Source organism: Rhamphochromis longiceps, linkage group LG12 (assembly GCF_057381845.1).
Source record: "Rhamphochromis longiceps isolate RC_006_pf linkage group LG12, R_longiceps_female_GT1.1, whole genome shotgun sequence".
Classification (NCBI taxonomy): Eukaryota; Metazoa; Chordata; class Actinopteri; order Cichliformes; family Cichlidae; genus Rhamphochromis; species Rhamphochromis longiceps.
In genome coordinates this window covers 11,399,619-11,419,965 of record NC_140568.1, presented here as the reverse complement: position 1 = coordinate 11,419,965, position 20,347 = coordinate 11,399,619, and the positions used below count along the sequence as shown (strand labels likewise).

The window sequence follows — 20,347 nt, the reverse complement described above, 5'->3', positions numbered from 1 at the left end:
CCTCACCACTCCTATGTGTATGCGTTTTTCCTTCCGAGTTCCCTAGCTCTGTTAGCATTTAGTTTCGAGTTTTGGTTTGTTTTTTGCAAGTGTTTTTTCATGGTGTTTTGCAAGTGCAATAAAGCAGCCTCCTTTGGTTAACACTTTGAGTTCGAGTCCTGCATTTGGGTCTACATCCTGCCTGCCACACAGCCGTATCATGACAGAACAATGTGACCAAACAATGGACCCAAAAGTGGCTGGATCATCCTGAGGAGAAGTATTGCTTGGTTTCCGGTCTCCCCTGGCTACTGAGTTCCCTTCATCCGCTTATACAGGATTTTCTCCTTAACACTTTGCATCTTCACTCACCAACTGCAACCAATCACCTGCCACCTCCGCCGGAGGATTTGCTGCCTGGCCTGCCGGAGGACTTGCTGCATGAACTGCTGGACGTAATGTTACCATTAGCAACTTTGACATAGAGGCATGTGGCTCAAGTCACTTCCATTAATATTTATGTGGCGGGGTGTGGTCAGTGGTGCAGCTGCGGCAAGGTGGACACACCTGAGTAGCATCAGTGATCATCTGTATTAAAAGGCTGTATTGGGTCTTGAGTGTTGTTGTTAGTAGTGTGTATGTTCGGCTGCAAGCTGAAAGGCTGCAGCCGTGTCTCTAAAAACACCAGCCACCAGCCAGGTGATAGTACCTGATACCTGGTACTTTTTTAGTACCTACTCCGTCAGGGTTCCAAGAGATTTGAGGTGATGCCCAACAGTGTGAGCATTCATCCATCCACCTATCATCCAGTAGAGTTAGAAGTCTCGCCTGTATGGGCAGTTAGCTGCCAGTGTCCATCCCAATTATCAGACTCAAGCACCCACCAACCATCTGGGACCAGCACCATTCTTTAGCAGCACAAAAACCCATCATAACATCATTCCAGTATTTTTTTTAAAAATGTATTTATTTGATTAGCATTCAAATCTCTCAATGAATACAGAATAAAGATCTACCACAAAGTAAGAATGCACGAGATGAGGCTAATCAAAAAGGTACTGGCTGAAGCACATGCTTATTATGCCAAGCCTTTTAACAAAAGATCATTTAGCATGCAGCTCATGTAGATAGAGCTCGAAGCAAAAGAGTAAAACAAAACAAACAAACAAAAGAACAAAACAAAACAAGTATAAACCTCATTCCTCCCTTGCATACCAGCCATCATACATAACTGCACAAAAGAGAATGTAAAACTCCTTCTATTCCAGCCCCACCAGTTAAACTCACAGAAAGATTGCAAGTGTCATGGATGCACCAGATATCCGTCGTGGGGATGTGGGGACTTTTGCGAATTTTGTGCTGCAGATTTGTGCTCTTGTTGGTATACTGAAGACCCTTGGTCTGGATGGTTAAGTGAAACTGATTTGCGGTTCTCACGTGTCATGACTCCTTAGTAAGCTGCCAGCTGAAATGAGGTTTGAGTTTTGGAGACACATGTGACTGGTTGAAGCTGAAAACATGGAAACATTTAGATACTTGGTAAGTTTATAGCAAAAGGACAGAGAGAGGACCATCCAGAAATCAGCACCTGAAAGAGTCAAAGCCAGTAACACGCACAGCCACTATACTCCATGGCACAGAGAATCTGCTGGCAAAGCAGTCTATTGAGCTACTGAACTGCAAATCGTCTGCTCAGAGCAAGAAAGGCCCACTGAAAGCCTACTGTCCATACTGCAATACAGAGGACTAACATTCAAATCCTTTGATAAGGTTCAAATCATAGACTGGGTTAAGACAAACCAACATTGCTGGTGATGTGAAAGATCACATCTAGCAGTACAGTGCAACCTGAAGAAAGTGTGCACCATACATCAAGTCAAACATCTCGGGATCCTACATGAGGTCAACATCAAGAGTGTGAAGGAAGGTACTTTCCTGGTGAGCTCTGCCACCGAAGTCCTCCAACTAGACAAACCTTCAGACCTCTCCTGTGTTCTGCTTAAAGTGATCAAAGTCCTACTGAAACATGGAGACATGACACTGGACACTTATGCTGTCTTGCATGATGGCTCTGACTGCACCATGCTACGTTCATCTTCAGCTTAGCAGCTAGGATTAACAGGCACTCCTGAGGACCTTTCCATGAGAACTAGCAAATATTTCATGCCTTCACTACTTAGCGTTTTGATTTAGCTCAACATTCATATCCAGCTACTTTCCTCAAGCAATCTACAGACTTCTCGAGTATTTACGCCTACAAACCTTCAGCCAAGTTTCGCAGCTGCACCTTATAAACCCTGCAGAACCTGTGCACTTTGAATCACTAGGGGGGACAGCTGCAAGGGTTGAACACTGCAAGACACAGCAAAGACTCTTGAGTCACAGCTAGAGCTGCAACTGTGCCTCCTGCAGCCCCCTATCTGTTGAGCTTCAGAGGCGTGTTGAAAAACAGTGGCAAGTTGACATTCTACCATAAAAAAGTGAAAAGGAGGTAACAATGTCCAAGGAGGATCAGAAAGCCCTTTAGATACTGTACCGGTATGCCAAACCCTTGTTGAGGAGAAAGGATATGCCATTTTTCCAAGCAACCCAAGAGGCAATATTGCCAAACTATAAGAGTATAGAGAAACATCTAAGCAATGGGTGCTGCAAACAATGCAGAAATTGAAAAACTGGTAAGCTGTGGTGTTGTAGCCAAACTGCAACCGGATGTTACCTCCCAAGAGCAAAGAGAGATGGTAAATACTTCATCACATGGTCCAGCGCAATGGCAAAAATAGAATGGTCTTGAACTGCTCCTTTCATTACAAGGAACTTAATTTGAACAAGACTCTATTGCCTGTCTTGAGTCCTTCCCCGGTTGGAGTGCGCTTCAAGGAGCACAGCATCAGTGATGTAGGGGCATGTTTCACCAGGTGTGCCTACTCTCCAAAGACAAACAATTCTTGAGGTTTCTTTGGTGCATAAACAGAGATGAGCCCCCATCCATACATGGATAGCAGGTCCTTCCATTTGGGAGTACCTGTAGACCATGTTGTGCATCTTTTGCTTTTCAACCTGCTATCAACATGTCGTCCTACACAGCAAACCCACAGAGGATGTAAGGTTTTTAATCCATCAGACAGTGATTCTATGTAGACAATTATCTGAAAAACTGTTTCATCAGTTAAAACTGGGGTGAAGTGCACCAAAGCGTTTGATTTAGTTGTGATCATGTGACCTGTGTGTTTTGAACGGCATTCTTTTCTATAAGCTTCTGCAGCTTCATAAAGTTTCCGACTTGTGATTTCCATAAGGGAAATTTGGATGCAATCCAACAATAAAAACAAGGCAGACATTAAAAACTGAAGAAAAGAATTTATTGTACACAAAGCTGACAGTTTCAAAACAAAACATATCCAGTTTAAGTCCAGGTTATCTATTCCTATCAGTAAAACACATAAAACAACTAAAAAGTTCAAGGTCAAATTTATTTATATAGCACATTTCCATTGATTACTGTGGATATATTTCATGGAGCCTCTCGACAATGGTGAAGCCCAAACTTAAGAAGAACGACGCGAGCGATGTATAGGCCTCGAAGCCTCTTCAGACTCTGGTCTGGTGCGCCCCCCCGCCTGCACTGGAAAAGGATGAATGCAAGCCGTCGAATAAAGCGCTACTAACCGCTATAACTAGCTTACGTTCAGAGATAAATTCCATCAAGTCTGAATTGTGCGCTACACTGGACACTCGCAGATTAGAGAGTTCTACCACCATAAGAGGCGAGATATCATCCTTGAACCAGAGCATCCAGGCCTCAATTTCGGACATAAAAAGCGATGTGGCCAGGCATGATAACACTTTAACTGAACTGCAGGCCTGTGCCTCAAACCACTCTGACACCATTGGCACTCTCGAGGCCACTGTGGAGCGTTTGTCTACAGAGTTAAAGAAGTTAGATGAGAAATGTGAAGATCTTGAGGCACGCTCCAGGAGGAATAATGTAAGAATCGTGGGAATACCAGAGGGCACAGAGGGAGTTTGTTTCGCAACTTTTGGCAGAGGCGCTATCTCTCGAGGAGAAGCTACTTATCGATCGAGCACATAGAGTGAATCGCCAACGTCCCAAACAAAGTGATCCTCCTCGGCCCATCATCTTGAGATTGCTCTACTACAGGGGTTGGCAACCCTGGGCACACGTGCCACAGCTGGCACGCGAAGGGTTAAATAATGGCACGACCATAGCTGGACTGGCCAGCGGGCATTTATTTGCCCGGTGGGCCGATTTGATATTTAATTTTTATGGGCCGATGATTTTTTTTTTTTTTTTTTGTAACGGTATAAACAATGAAAGGTGGTGGATTGGCCAGATGCTGGTCGATGTGTAAAAATAACTCAGGATATACAGGAGGAGGAGAGACCCAAGGCGGTGAACTGAACTTCAGGTAAGAAGTTATGAACTGCAGTCTATCTGGGTCAGATATAATCCAAGTTTAGATGTTGTTTATTTTCGTTGTGCTGACTTTTTACAGTCAGTTACAATCAGTAGCGGTTTTAGATAAGGAGCGACACGGGCAGTTGCCCGGGGCGGCATCGTGGTGGGGGGCGGCATCACGGGCATCGGCAAAAAAAAAAAAAAATTCTCGTACTCATGCTGCCCCGACGTCAGCCAGCGCATATTGGGAATGGTACAGGCACCGATCGGTTTTCTATCGCCCATTTGCTGGGAGTAAGGGCGCCCTTCGTTTGCGAGGTGCGCCTGCTGCTTGCGGCGCAGAGAGGAGAGGGCGGGGCGGCGGGGGATTTTCTGACCGGCTGGAGCAGCATCTAATAACCATCTCGCAAAGTAAAACAAAATAAAAACAAACCAACAAACACAAACACACCAGACATCATGATACAGATTTATAATTTGCGCCTGCTCGCTGCTGAAGTCAAAGTAAACTTTATTGTCATCTCCGCTACATACAGTCCAGTATATAGAGAGACGAGACGACAAGGCTCCAGTTACAGCAGTGCAAGTAAACAAACAATATATATAAGAAGAGTAAGAAAACAAATGTACACTTTAGGACCAGGGGTAAAGGGATCAATAACAGTTTAAAATTTATAGTTTGATGATTTAAAGTCTCACACACAAGCCGTCGAAAGGGGAGGGGGCCGGCTGCTTCCAAATAGAGCACATTTCATTTATAATGTTGTAAATCCAAGCCCATTATGTATTCATGATTTGAATCCTGGGTTGTGTGAAATCTCAGAAATGCACCCTAGACAAAGTGAATCTGTGAACTAAGGTGTAGGTGTGTTAGATCATGTTGTGGTGATCCTTGGGTTGGGGGATGGGTGTTCATATTGGAGTGCAAAATTAAAACCAATGGAAGATGGACAAGAAAAGTTCAAAGCCATCAGGTCCTCAGTTTAGAAAAAAGAGAAAAGAAGAGGAGGAGAAACGAGCAAAAGATGCAGGTAAGCAGATGTGTCATTGAATAATGGCAGGTCATCCTGAAACAATCAGAATCAGAATACTTTATTAATCATAAACAGACAGGAGCTCAGACAGATACTGAGGTAAAAAAGAAAACCTGCCTCACAAACTGCTTGTCAGATTAACTTTTACCCTGAGCACATCAGCAGAATTACCCACACTTTATAAGAGCAAAAACATAGCAGGATTAATGAAGCTCAAAATCTTAATATGAAAACTAAATATAAAAACATAATAATAAAAAACATTGGGTGGGGGCTGGGGGGTTAAACTACAAATCAATTGATAGATAACTTAGGTCTGCCCTAAAGTGTACCCTACTTTATCTCCCTTCTGGACTATCCAGTGGGCTAAAATCTACAAAGTAAACATGAATTTGATGAGACTTGAAAATATGAATTGTTTACTATAACCAAAGATTTCTGCAGTCAGTCTCAACCTGCTGGCCTGCTTTTTAGAAAGAATGCAGGTCAAAGAAACAGGCATGGGCTTCACATTTTGACCTGAAAGCTGTTTCCTTGTTTAGTCAATTCTATATGTATCAAAACCCAAAATAAACAAATATTTAGAAGGTCATATTGATTGTAAAAAAATTGAGGCGGATATCAACAGCAATCCCTACTTTTTAAAAAAATTACATTTCTAGTTTTTACAGTGCTATCTTTGCACATTTTTGCATGAAATTTGGGATTTAACTGATCTGATCGTTGCATTATGTTTTCAATATTACAAACTTTTTATACACATGAGCAAAGCATGAATGATCTATCAGTTAACAGACGAATATAGATTTACCAATGTTGTAGCTACAGCAGTGTCCATAACCTTAAGACCATGCTGTATAACTGACATCACTGACTCTTGGTCTCAGTAACCAGCAGCTTTGCCTTTTTTCCTTTCATCAGACCATGCAGAGATACAGCTGCCCGCCTTTTCCACAGCGTTAACTGTGTTGTAGAATTTTGCTATTTTATGTCCCTTAGCTTCAAGACCATCAACTACATCCTGCAGGGCAAAGAGGAGAGAGACTCAGATGGAACAAGAGAAGTAGAACTTATTAATTTATCATTTAAATACATTGAATAAATTACCTTTTCAAGCTTGGGTTCAGGTTTTACTTCACTTTTAGAGTCTACAAGAACAACAGGCGTAATAATTGCCTCCTTAAGGCTCTTTCCAAACCAAGGGTGGTTCATGAGCGCCTTGGAGAGAAAAAAAAATGAGATGAGAAAGTGATGATTACAGGATAAATTAGGGTGAAGAATCTTGTTGCTATGATGCAAGCTTTAACAGCAAAGACCAGCATCAGTCCACATCAATTTATTTTATTTAATATGTAACGGCACCTTTGTGTGTACCATGCATACATACCGAGGCCACAGCCGGTGGAATCGTTTCAGAACCAGACCCTCCAATCACCAGCGTCTTCGACGGAGACTTCAGCACAGATGGGGCCATATTGGAGGGAGGCCGCTCCCCTGAGAAATACAACAAAGACCTTGAATGACAAAACTAGAAAACAGAAATCAGTCTGTACACACATATCTGTGCATAAATCATTTACACAAATGTTTCATACACGAATCAGTGACTGTATTTTCATGCAGTATTTTCATACCTGAATTTTTTATACTCTACAACAGGGGTGTCAAACTCCCGGCCTCGAAGGCCAGTGTCCTGCAGGTTTTAGATAAGACTCTGGGTGAACACACCTGAATCAAATGATTAGTTCATTACCAGGCTTCTGGAGAACTCCAAGACATGTTGGCTGTATCCCAATTCAGGGTCTGCAGCCTTAAAGGCCGCATTTTAAGGCCGATTATGTTAAAGTGAATTGTTAAATGTTTGTCATTTTTATGCTTACCATTTCTACATTGTTTTAACTCTGTGATGAAAGAAATTATTTCTTCCCCCCTCCCCAGATTCTCGAGGTTCTGGGTGGGGGCTGTAGTGTTTTATCACAGGCACATCCTTGTGAAGGTCTGTTTGATGTTGGTAAACTTCCTCCCCTTTGTATGGCTTCACTTTGTTATCTAGGGTGAACCATGAATTGGGTGTGGGGGAGACTACCCTCTTTATGACCAAGGATGTTGCTCCTGCTTTTATGCTTTTATGACCCTTTTTGGTCAGCAGGAGAACACACACATACAGTGCCTTGTCTTTGTAACCAAGGGGGGTTATGAGGGGAGGTGTTTGTAAACTATTGTTTATTGTGTGAACGTTTTCAATAAAAGGCAGCGAGAGGAGGCCATCATCGGGGTCACTCGTAAGGAGATTCGAAGTGCGTTTCTGAGATACCGACGAGGCCTCCCTTGCAAGTAAATCGATTGATCGCTGTTGCCTTGTTTTTCTTTCACGGGAATAAGTCCTGGATACAGCAGGGTCTGAGTTTAGACCCAACAGATTACGTCACAGCGACGCGACGAAGGCTGTCCCAATTCAAAGGCTGCTCGAAATGCTGCCCTCAAATGCGTCCTTCATTTCCCTGAATTTTAAGGATGTAGCAGTGTAGACTTCGTGGCCCAACATATCCCATAATGCATAGCATGGCGGTGGGTGTCGATAATTTTGCCAAAAAAAAAAAAAAAACGGCGGATGAGGGGCGCCCGAAGAGTAAACTTTAAGTAAGTACTGAATATTATGTCACTTATTTATGTGCAAATGTTTAATAACGAAGAACATTAAACATTACTGTTGGCCACATGTCGGCAAAGTTATGTGACATTAGTGACGTTTGTGCTAACTTGGTTTTAAAGCCTTTACTTTAAAATATACGCCGTTCAATAGCTGAGCTTAATCTTACAGAGAATGATCAAAGCTCATGTAGAAACAAACAAACAAATGAACAAAAAGGTTTCTCCTTCATTCCTGTCAAACAAAGCTGTATGAAACGTTTCCAGCTGTTAGTATCATGGTTGCTAGGCAACCTGGGCAGCGCGACGGAGGCTAGACCGTCCCATTTCACAAGCCTCGCACTTCCGGCCTCAGCGGTCTTTGATTACGCGGCCCTTGTGGACCGTTAAGGCTGCGTACTTTAAGGCTGCAGACCCTGAATTGGGATACAGCCGCTGAGGAGGTAATTTATCTGTGTTTGATCAAGGACACATGTAAAATCTGCAGGACACTGGCCCTCAAAGCCTGGAGTTCGACACCTGTGCTCTACAAACAAGTTTAGAATTGCATCCGCCCATGCTTATCAACAAATGATGAAAGTGCACACACAACAAGTGAGTTATCTCTACTGAATCTGTATCAAACTAAAGTGAAATGTCTTTCAAAGTGCAGCTATTACTGAGACTCTGTCAGTGTGTTAGATTAATGTTTGAATGATGCTATGTCCAAACTGAATTATACAGAACCTTGAACACACTTGAATCAATATTATAGATCTATATATAGATTCATCCATCGATTATCTTCAGCTTATCCTTCTCAGGGTTGCAGGGGTGGTGGAGCCAATCCTAGCTACCATAGGGCGAGAGGCAGGGTAAACCGAGGTCAGGTCGCTAGCCGGATGCAGCGCTAACACAGAGAGACACTCGCATTCACACCTATGGGCAATTTAGATTCACCAATTAGCCTAACCCTACTAACTGCATGTCTTTGGACTGTGGGAGGATGCTGCAGTACCCAGAGAGAACTCACACAAACATGGGGAGAACATGCAAGCTCCACACAAGTGGGATCAAACTCAGGGCCTTCTTGCTATAAGGCAGGGGTGTCAAACTCAAATACACAGTGGGCCAAAATTCAAAACTGGAACAAAGTCGCGGGCTAACATTAATATTTATTGAAATATATTTATTCCTCCAGATATAAGAATGAATCTTTTCTTATGGACTCAAACACGTTTTGCTGAAAAACTGAATATGGAACAAGCAAAGCTTAATACTAAACAATATATCTATTAGCTGTATAATACCAGTAGGCCAGCTCTAATAGTAATTTGGTATGGCTTTGCGGGCCAAATGTAATTAGGCTCCGGGCCAAATTTGGCCCGCGGGCCAGAGTTTGACACCTATGCTATAAGGCAACACCGTGCCAGTGTGCTGTCCTCTATATAATTTTAAATGAATATAAATATCCATATACCGTCAAATCACAATGGTACATTTATATTATAAGGTTAACCCACTTCAGTAGAGAGAAACCCCCAACAATAAGAAGAGCCCCTTATGAGCAAGTACTTGGTGACAGTGTGAAGGAAAAACTTCACACAACAACACGTTGACATGGAAACAGATTTTACTACAGCAGTAGTAAAACTGTGCCTGTTCTTGAACATTCAAACATTTTAGCAGGCTATGGTATTAAACAGAAAATGCAATTTTAGTCCAAATTCACATGATGTGTTTCAGTTTGGCAAAACATCGTGGAAATGATCAACAAGTTTAGTTTTTCCATGATCAACAAAATATGATGCGTCACAATGAATTATGAAATGCCATTTTCTCCTCTCATTTCCTCAATGGCACTATTTTGCCATTAATAGAAATTACTTAAAGAAATATGTCCTGTCAGGAAAATAATTTCAGGAAAAAAATTAAACTCTTTGTGTTATTAGTTTTGAAATAATCCACCTTCCTCGTCTAATTACTTGTATTTCATAAAAAGCATCCTACTGATCTCTTACCAGGAGAGACGCTATTAGCTCTACCACAGAAGTCAGACAGCTGGTTGTTGAGAATGATTCCAGTGCTTGGAGAGAGGACCCCGGAGCCGAATCTGTAAACAAAAAAACTAAATTAACTACAAAGCCAAGACACTCTTTGTAGTATAGAAATAGTCTAAAAATAAGTTCCTCCATAATCTCTTAAATCTTCAGTTTCAAGAAAGAAAAATATCTGATAGCTGGTTTCTAGCAGTGAAACAGAATGATGCAGGTACTGACTCATCGTTGATGCTGCTGGTGACAGACACAGCAGATCCATCTTCAGCCAGCACAGATACATGTGTGGTGCCGATGCTGTCCAGATACAAGTTGATGCCAGGATCACGAGTCTTGTCGCTGCTGATCAAGCTTCGTTTGCTGTCTGCAAAGCTATCCTGTGTCAGTTTCTTTGCCATCTGTGTGAAATACAGAGAATTAATAAAATGAATTAATGAAACTAAATAAATATGCACATTACAGAAAATACATTGCTGTCAAGAAATTTATAAAATTGGAGCCAAATGTTAACAGAATTTTGATCATTGATCCATCACTGATGTAAGATGAATGAATGAATGAATACTAGAGGTTATAATATTGGTTAGTGATCAAGCTCAACATATGACTGCCAAAGATAGAGTCTCTGAAATTCAGTCATCTGTGTGAACTACAGAGTATCTGAAAACATCACATTACACAAAATTATACTTATATTTAAATACTAAGATAATAATAACAATAATATATACATACTAAATTAAAGGCAAATATTAAGCCAATTTAGGTTTATGTGCTTTTAAAACTTGTATTTATATGTATATGTTTTAAAAGCTACATCACTGCTCAGAATGATGCTGAAATGAAAATGCTGAGACTCAAAGAAATTCTTACAGCACTCTACTGGTTCTCTTCACCCTTAGTGCTTCTATAAGAACTTTAATTGTAAGTAGCAGCCAGGTACTGATAATCAAATGCCCCTGATTGATCATTAACAAAGGTGAACACTTCTGTAAAAGCACTTTGTTAACACAAAGTCACAATCTCAACCCAACAAATTAACCTAAAGTCCAACTGTGCAAAACTCAGAGATATTACAAAAAAACCTCAACTCATTATCAGTGTGCATAAACTGACTGTGGTGGGGTGTAGTTTGTGGATGAGCTGCAGGCAAGGGGTGGTTTGTTTTGTGTTTTGTGATGTGGTATTGTTACTTTTAATTGTTTAGTCACTTAAATAGAATCATTCTTTATGCAACAAAGCAGGTGCAAATCTGTAGGATTTTGAGATACTTACTTCATCTGAGCTGAAGTTTGGATCGCTGATATTTGTCTTTAATTCATTGGCAAATTTTAAAGCTTCAATATAACGGTGATAAAACAAAATCTTTTCATCAGTCGTCTTAGGTTCTGATTCCATTTTGTATCCTAAAAATATTTAAAAAAAAAAAAATTTTTGGATTGAAAACATCAATTCTTAGTGTATCACATTTGTAAAGATTGATAAGGATCATTTTCCTATATGAATCAAACTCTACATGCTAGAAGCAACAATCAGGAACCTTTCATGATGTTGAGGATGAGGCTGAGGATGGCTCCTCCTGCAGGGGGCGGAGGGAAGTACAGCTTATACTCTCCCAAAGAAATATTCCACGCATCAGTCACTTTAGCTTCATACAATTCCAAGTCCTCCCGTGTAAGTTTTCCTCCTGAGCAAGAACAGTGAAACAAATGATTCTGCTGAGTACAAATGAACACAATGAATTTCATAATCAAGAGTTTGAATGGATCGAGACAGATCACAGTGTAGCCTGTGAGGGATCATGTTACAGTTTTCCAAAACCAATAGATTTTTGTAATTTGTAATTAGATCATTGTGCCTGGCAGACATAGAAAACGGTCAGAAAGAGAGCAGGATGAAACCCGTCTGATAATACCTGCATCCTGAATGTCACTGGTTAAATTCTTTGCTATTGTTCCGTTGTAAAACACATCTGGTCCCTCGTTTGCGATCATCTCCAAAGTGTCAGCCAGTTTCTCAAATTTCACAGTATCACCGGTCTTAAGCAGGTTCCCATTTTTATCTAAATATAACTCCCTAAAAGACAAAGACAGTGAAATAAAGCTGAACCATTCATTGTTTGCTCTTTGTATTTTTGAAATCACATTGTGGGTGTATTTCATACCGTAGTGACGTGTTACCAATGCGTGGGATGTGTTGACCTTGGTAGTAAGGAATAGGGAATCCTTCTCTGGCTAATTTGATGGTCGGCTGAAAGAGGTCGGCCCACGGCAACTTCCCATAAAGCCGGTGTGCCGCTTCATAACCTCGAATTTCCCCAGGAACCCCAATCCATTTGCTATCTGGTTAGACAGATAATGGGTAGTCAGTGCTGGAAAGTCCCACATACATTTGCTCGTGTTTTAAGTAAACTGTAAGGTCCTGACCTTTAATGATCTGAGATGACATTTGTTATAATTTGGTGCTCTTTAAATACTATATTCTGCTCCATTTTCAGAGGGAAACTGTCACGGCCTGGGGGATCAGCGAGACGCTGATCGGCTATTTCTACATTTTTCTCTCTCTCGCTCTCTCTCTCCTCCTCTCTGTCGCTGGGGCGGAACTCATTGTGGGTTCACACCCTCGGCCCATGCCCACGCCCACGGAAGGGAAACACACCTGATGCCCATCAAGGTGATCGGCATTTAAGCCAGGACGGGACTGCTGGTGTTTGCTGGATCGTTGTCTGCCATGCGTCAGTGAGAGTCGAAACTACAGCACAGCTAAGTCAAGAGTCTATAGTGAACTTTGTAATTAATTCTCGTTTCCTCGTCTACAGACCTCCTGGATACCTTCCCTGTGTGAAACTTTGTGTCGAGTGTGAGGAGTGGATCTGTGGTTGTCAGTGTGGAGAGTTGGAGAACGAGTGATTTCCCCCTTTGGATTTCCCTGGAGCCCCATCCCTCACATTGTTGTATATAGCACTGCCCTGCACTTCCTGTATATACACCTGGTGGATTATGTAAATAAATTCTTGTCTATAGTTGATCCTGGAGTCCTGCGCTTGAGTCCCCCACGTTGAACTGTAACAGAAACACTGTACTTTTTAAGTGTGTGTGCATTTGTAACTAATTATGTTGGAGATAACATTTTGCATTTTAGTTTTAGTTTATTTCACTATATTTGCATATTTACACTATTTCTGGCTTATAGAAGCATTTAGCATATCTTATGCTTACTTTTCTTACTGTTTATGCACCCTGTGTGCAGGGGTGTAGCACAGAACTCTGGGCCCCATTAATAAAAGGTGTCTGTAGCCCCTTTCTTTTCTTGACCCATCTTTCTCACACACTCCCATTTCTTATTGCTGTATAAAGACGCTTCTTAACAGAGACTATGCTCATTCTATATATGGATCTACAGCTTCCCTTCAAAGTCAACACACTACAGACGATCAGGAAGTAATGCAGGAAGGTCATTTGTACTCTGCTGACAGCAACAAAAGGGACAGGGACATGTTCATCCACAGTAACCTGTGTCTCTGGCCCCACTTCAGCATTTCACAAGATTTCCAGCTTCAGTAGAAATTAGCCAAAGCAGAAACAATGACTGATTAAGATGGACTTGTGAGGAAAGTTAAGATTCGTCCTGGGGTAGAATTTATATTTTCTGGAAACCAGAAAATGGGAAAGATGGGACAGCATCCTGGCAAGCTGTCTATTGTTGAACAGCCCATTCAGAAACTGATCTTTCTCATAGAAAACGTTTAATGTGATGATTATATATTTTACTGTATGAAGACTTTATGTATTCTCTGCAAATATCGATAGTATCAATACCATCACAGGTATCAGTATCGAATCGATCCTAACGCAGTTGGATTGGATTTGAATTCTTTTCTATGTTCAAAGTCCAGTATGTGTCCCACTGTCCATCCATTCGTACTTTCTCCATCACAATTCAGGGTTGCGAGGGACAGCTGGGAGCCTATCCCAGCTGTCTTAGGGTCAGAAGCGGGGTACACCCTGGACAGGTCGAATTTGGCAAATGTGCAATAAATCAGCTCAAAAATCATGACACATTGCTCTCCCCTACATAAGTTCCCTTTATAGGTTAAAAGTATTGGTATCAGCAATACTGATCTTAATTTACTTAGTATAGGAGAGATACCAAAATTTGTAGTATTACGCAGACTAAATTCTATTTCGAGTATGTAAAAAGCTGTGTGGTTAAGCCCCCAAAAGTTGATTCTGTTCATCTGGACGTAACGTTTTCAGTTTTGTCACTCATCCAAGTGACTTCTTCAGTCTCAGCTGACTGCAGGTTTTCCCAATCTTATACCCTTTGGCCCCCTCCTCGATTCAGAGATGGTCTTTCCGTGTGGTTAGGGGTTATTTTAAGTTTAAAAATCATTAATATTATATTTCTCTTTGTTGTTAAAACACACACATAATTTGGTGGAAAAGTAATATAGTAGGACACTTTAGCCTAACCTATTGAGGCTGTGCCACAGTCAAATTTCATTGTGCTCTGGGCTGCAATTGCTTATTAATCCTTTTTTGTCTTTTAGCAAATGTATTTAATAACGGTATTTTAATTTTGGAACCAATTTGCCTCAGTAGTGCATCTTCAAACCTATGTAATTCTTTTGTTTAGTCTGAAAACACTCTCTTTATGTTTCCTAGGGGTGAAATTCCCCTAGGTGGCACTGTTGCATTTTAGTCATAACACCCCCTGACCACCTCTCCACAACAGTAAGCATGTATTTAGTTTTTCGTGGTTCAGTGTGCCATCCACAAATTGAAACTCTATCATGCAAAAAAGAAAACCACACATGAACATGATCCAGAAGTGCTGCTGTCTTCTCTGGGCCAAAGCTCACTTAAAAAGGACTGAGGCAAAGTGGAAAACTGCTCCGACATCAGACAAACACATTTTTTTAGTTTTTAAAAAAATGTGGATCCCGCATCCTCTGGGCTAAACAGGAAAGGGCTTTAACATTGTTAAGTGCAGCTTATTATTGTAGTGGGTTGGATTTGGTGGATGTTGGTTCATACATCGGCGTAACTTTGTGCTGAACATTGGGAGCGTCAAGAGCTCTGTCTAAATAAATAAATAAATCTGGGTAAATTCCCAGATGGTTAAACATGCAACTATTTTGCTGGTAATACCTGAGACGAGGAAAGAAAATCAACAGCGTATTTATGCAAGATAATTTGTAATTTTATTGGGGGGGGGGGGGCGGTCTGATTATTGGGGGGGTCATAACCCCCTCAACCCCCCTGGAAATTACATACATGGTGTCTGTGAACGCAGCATGAACATTCACCCTTCCCTTAGCTGTTTATCAGAGGTTGGTTATAAGGAACAGCTGTGGTCCACTCTTGAGTTCTAGCAACTTCATTCCCGTTCAAGGTGATCACAGGCTGTTAAGTATTGCAGACTGGATTCAGTTCCCCTGGAAATTGCTTACTCTGTATAACTGCTAAAGGGTTGTAAGTAGGATTATCATGGGTTATCTACAGTTTGGCATGTAGTAGGGTGGACCCTGAATGACTGTTTCCCCTGTTTTGTTGCAGGCCTACTCACTGCTGCTGTCTTGTTGTAGCCTTGTTGTTGTTTTACTGTAATTTATAAACTGGCATTCACTTTTTCTTTGTTTTGTGGTATTTTACTCTTGATTGTTTGTTATATTTTAAACATGTTTTTAAAAGGAGTTGTATCTTGTTTTTTCTTGTTGTCTCGTATTTGTTCTTGTTTCGTTTATATCTTATTTACTGAGTTGTTTGATATTTTATGTTTTGATTTATAGGTTTTGTTGGTTTTTTGTTTTGTTTTTTTGCTTTAGTGGAGGCTCGGCAGCTTGTTGTGGGGGCTAGGCGTGTGTGGTGGAATCCCACCTGATGCATGTGCGTGTACATACACACTAGGAAATACAGGGAGTGCAGAATTATTAGGCAAATGAGTATTTTGTCCACATCATCCTCTCCATGCATGTTGTCTTACTCCAAGCTGTATAGGCTTGAAAGCCTACTACCAATTAAGCATATTAGGTGATGTGCGTCTCTGTAATGAGAAGGGGTGTGGTCTAATGACATCAACACCCTATATCAGGTGTGCATAATTATTAGGCAACGTCCTTTCCTTTGGCAAAATGGGTCAAAAGAAGGACTTGACAGGCTCAGAAAAGTCAAAAATAGTGAGATATCTTGCAGAGGGATGCAGCAGTCTCAAAATTGCAAAGCTTCTGAAGCGTGATCATCGAACAATCAAGCGTTTCATTCAAAATAGTCAACAGGGTCGCAAGAAGCGTGTGGAAAAACCAAGGCGCAAAATAACTGCCCATGAACTGAGAAAAGTCAAGCGTGCAGCTGCCAAGATGCCACTTGCCACCAGTTTGGCCATATTTCAGAGCTGCAACATCACTGGAGTGCCCAAAAGCACAAGGTGTGCAATACTCAGAGACATGGCCAAGGTAAGAAAGGCTGAAAGACGACCACCACTGAACAAGACACACAAGCTGAAACGTCAAGACTGGGCCAAGAAACATCTCAAGACTGGTTTTTCTAAGGTTTTATGGACTGATGAAATGAGAGTGAGTCTTGATGGGCCAGATGGATGGGCCCGTGGCTGGATTGGTAAAGGGCAGAGAGCTCCAGTCCGACTCAGACGCCAGCAAGGTGGAGGTGGAGTACTGGTTTGGGCTGGTATCATCAAAGATGAGCTTGTGGGGCCTTTTCGGGTTGAGGATGGAGTCAAGCTCAACTCCCAGTCCTACTGCCAGTTTCTGGAAGACACCTTCTTCAAGCAGTGGTACAGGAAGAAGTCTGCATCCTTCAAGAAAAACATGATTTTCATGCAGGACAATGCTCCATCACACGCGTCCAAGTACTCCACAGCGTGGCTGGCAAGAAAGGGTATAAAAGAAGAAAAACTAATGACATGGCCACCTTGTTCACCTGATCTGAACCCCATTGAGAACCTGTGGTCCATCATCAAATGTGAGATTTACAAGGAGGGAAAACAGTACACCTCTCTGAACAGTGTCTGGGAGGCTGTGGTTGCTGCTGCACGCAATGTTGATGGTGAACAGATCAAAACACTGACAGAATCCATGGATGGCAGGCTTTTGAGTGTCCTTGCAAAGAAAGGTGGCTATATTGGTCGCTGATTTGTTTTTGTTTTGTTTTTGAATGTCAGAAATGTCTATTTGTGAATGTGGAGATGTTATATTGGTGTCACTGGTAAAAATAAATAATTGAAATGGGTATATATTTGTTTTTTGTTAAGTTGCCTAATAATTATGCACAGTAATAGTCACCTGCACACACAGATATCCCCCTAAAATAGCTAAAACTAAAAACTAACTAAAAACTACTTCCACAAACATTCAGCTTTGATATTAATGAGTTTTTTGGGTTCATTGAGAACATGGTTGTTGTTCAATAATAAAATTATTCCTCAAAAATACAACTTGCCTAATAATTCTGCACTCCCTGTAGGTATGAAGCTAGGAATGCAGTGAGACTACACTGGTGAGTAACTGGTGGCATCCTTGGGCACTCCTCCCTGTAGGTTGCCTCCCCAATGGCCGGTCTCCACCATTTTGTTTAATTATTTTACTGACCTACTATTTCAACAAGGGTAGCATTGTTGCAGCGAACCTTGTCCTTTTAATTAATGTTTGTTAATAAAGTGTTTTGATTAACGGTTTTTGTGTTTTCAGCCCTGCTACTTAAGAGATTCTCCGGTTTTGCAGATTTTAGTAGTTTTGTCTAATAAACCTTTTTTTTTTTTACTTGCCTTGCCTCTGCTTGTTAATAACGAGCCTGTGGGCTTCTGTAATACTGTAATCTCTCCTGGGGTGTTACTCCCTCCCCAGGTGGCGTTGTCAACACCATTTTGTTACCTTTACTGGTTATCTGACTTCACACCACCACATTATCAATACTCAATTCAAAACCTTTGAAGTTATGGGATTACATTATTACCTATGGAATTGGCTGCTTGCACATCTGGCAATGCAACATCAGCGCTGAAAGGTGTACACAGGTCTTAGAGCAACTTATGCTTCCATCAAGTTGACATCAGCAAGACCAAGCTAAATGGCATACTGCATCTATTACAATAGCATGGCTTCACAGTAGAAGTACCTGGGTTTTAAAATGGCCTGCCTGCAGTTCAAAGAAAAAACACTGGGTGCATGAAACGGAAGATATGCCAAAAAGGACCCAGGACTGTGGAGCAGCTAGAATCCTTTGGCAAACAAAAATGTTTGTATGTGTGGTTTTGTTTTGTTTGTTTTTTTGACCTAGTATTTAAATATATTTTTGTTCCTGAGTAAATTATTTTCGTGTTCTTTTGAGTTTGATGATGTTTCCTTTGTGTCCAGTCTGTCTCTGTCTCATCTGAGAGTCCTGTCTTTAGTATCTTAGTGTTTTGTTCTTTTGTCCAATTGTTTTGTCTTAGTTTAAGTGTGTGTGTGTGTGTGTGTGTGTGTGTGTGTGTGTGTGTGTGTGTGTGTGTGAGTGAAGCTCGCTTCCATACAATAATGATACTGAGGTGAGTTGTTTAGGACGTCCAGAGCTTTCATAAATTCTCATACAAAATTACAACATAATTGAACTTTTTATCAGAAGGAAAATGTGATTTTTAGGAAACTCAAGCCTGCTTTAATGTTAGCTTATAACCAGTTGTTGTTGTTGTTTAGCTGGTTCGCTGTTGACTGCCTGGAGTTGGAAGTGCTGATTGTCCAGTCTGCTTACAGTAATTAAATAATAATATTTATGTACTCCTTAGTGTGTTAGAGTCCTGACTTCAGTTCAGGAGATGAGGTTTGAGGTGAGGAGGAGGGTGACATTTTAACAAGATACCTGTCATACTGTCTCTTTCCTTCACTTCTTTGGCGACAAGAACCCTCTCAGATGATAAAAAGTAGGTATGATCCTTCATATCTTGAGTTTGTCTTGCAGACTAAGGTGCAGAATTTTAAAAATACCTCTACAGATAACTGGCTACACCTTTAAAACTTTTGTGTTACATCTTGTGCATGATTTGGAGAAAGACCTGTTAAGACCTGTTTGGAGAAAGATCTAACTACTCCAATCTCTCTGGCTTTTTCTGAAACTAATTAGCATGTGTTTCATTGTGTTTATGTTAGATTACTCTGACAGATGTCATATAGGACACCGACTCATTGTCTTTAATAACTGCCGACAGCCAAACCCTCCGGTGGTTTCCTTTATCTCTTTATCTGTTTTTCCTTTTTTTTTTTTAGTATCCCAGTTTTGCTTTCTTAAGGAATGAGGAATGACTCACAGTGTGCATTAGCAGTGACCTGTACCGAATAAATGAGCTGTGGCATAAAGGTGAGTCCAAGAGCAGATTAGACTATTATATTATAAATATTAGCATTATGCCAGATAAACAGCCCACCGTGCGGCCACTCCACGGTCCACTCTGTGGTATTAGGACACAACTTAAGCAGGTCAGAGGTCACGTTTTTGGGGACAGTCTCTCTGGAGGTGATGATTTTCACTTTACCTTTGAAAAGGTGACATATTATTACGTTAATCACCAGCAGGGCTGAGCTAAGAGGTTCGAGGGTGTCTTGTTACCAGAGCTGTCCATCACTGTGAATATGACCCCGCCTCCGATCCCCGAACTCTGTGGGTTGATGATGGAGGTGCACAGCAGCGCAGCAATGGCAGCATCTACTGCAGAGCCGCCTTTCTGAAGAATGTCCCTGAAACAGTTCATTGTTATCACTTTAGTGTTATTGTTATCATTAGTGTTAGGGGTGCACAATTAATTTAATTTTAATCTTTATTAAATTTGTGATGTCCCACAATAAATTGCCATGACTGAATAACATGATGATGTGTTGTCTTTGTTGTTGCTGCATGTGCTAGGGATGCACACTTCATTGAATTTTAATCTCAATCACGTCCCGCGATAAAAGTGACCTGACTGTTTGCAGACAAACAGCAGGATCTTGAAATCTATAAACCACTTTTTTGGGTTTCTGTGGGGAGTCTAGCATCAGGACTGTGGGGTAATTTCCAATAGTCCAAGTTCAAAAAAGAGTCTATGGCTGATGTGTGTTCCTGGTTTCCAAAAGAAATGCTTCCAGTTGAATTATGATTTGAACATTGTTTATTTATTACAAACTGAAGAAGTAACAATGAACTCCCTCCTAAATAAGCATGAAAAGTTCCAAAGAATGAGCATTTATCCAGAAATACCTTTGCACA

The 20,347-nt window shown here is 41.1% G+C and overlaps 2 protein-coding genes across 2 annotated transcripts in view; both read right to left on the bottom strand.

Moving 5' to 3' along the window:
* Positions 1-5,448: 5,448 nt before the first annotated feature.
* Positions 5,449-20,347, bottom strand: part of LOC146656966 (glutathione hydrolase 5 proenzyme-like) — a 168,223-nt gene continuing 153,324 nt past the window's right edge. Inside the window, exons 5-11 of the mRNA XM_085425071.1 lie at positions 11,656-11,802; positions 11,391-11,521; positions 10,338-10,513; positions 10,080-10,171; positions 6,818-6,924; positions 6,538-6,648; positions 5,449-6,451 (exon numbers count right to left, since the gene is read on the bottom strand). Of these exons, the coding sequence (XP_085281197.1) occupies positions 6,314-6,451; positions 6,538-6,648; positions 6,818-6,924; positions 10,080-10,171; positions 10,338-10,513; positions 11,391-11,521; positions 11,656-11,802 (902 nt within the window). The 3' untranslated portion in view covers positions 5,449-6,313. The remainder of the gene's footprint in view (positions 6,452-6,537; positions 6,649-6,817; positions 6,925-10,079; positions 10,172-10,337; positions 10,514-11,390; positions 11,522-11,655; positions 11,803-20,347) is intronic.
* Positions 11,903-19,853, bottom strand: LOC146656972 (glutathione hydrolase 5 proenzyme-like). The gene is made up of 4 exons (XM_085425085.1): positions 19,712-19,853; positions 19,530-19,637; positions 12,280-12,457; positions 11,903-12,191 (listed from the first exon to the last, which is right to left on the bottom strand). Exons 1-4 carry the CDS (start codon positions 19,851-19,853, stop codon positions 11,960-11,962), a joined length of 660 nt encoding a protein of 219 aa, XP_085281211.1. The 3' UTR covers positions 11,903-11,959.

Excerpts from the sequence above, each read along its gene's own strand:
- LOC146656972 (XM_085425085.1), bottom strand. The coding sequence starts at position 19,853 with ATGAACTGTTTCAGGGACATTCTTCAGAAAGGCGGCTCTGCAGTAGAT. Across the intron at positions 12,458-19,529 it reads GACCGTGGAGTGGCCGCACG|ATAGCAAATGGATTGGGGTT; the intron begins GTGGGCTGTTTA and ends CTGTCTAACCAG. Across the intron at positions 12,192-12,279 it reads ATTGGTAACACGTCACTACG|GGAGTTATATTTAGATAAAA; the intron begins GTATGAAATACA and ends TTTGTCTTTTAG.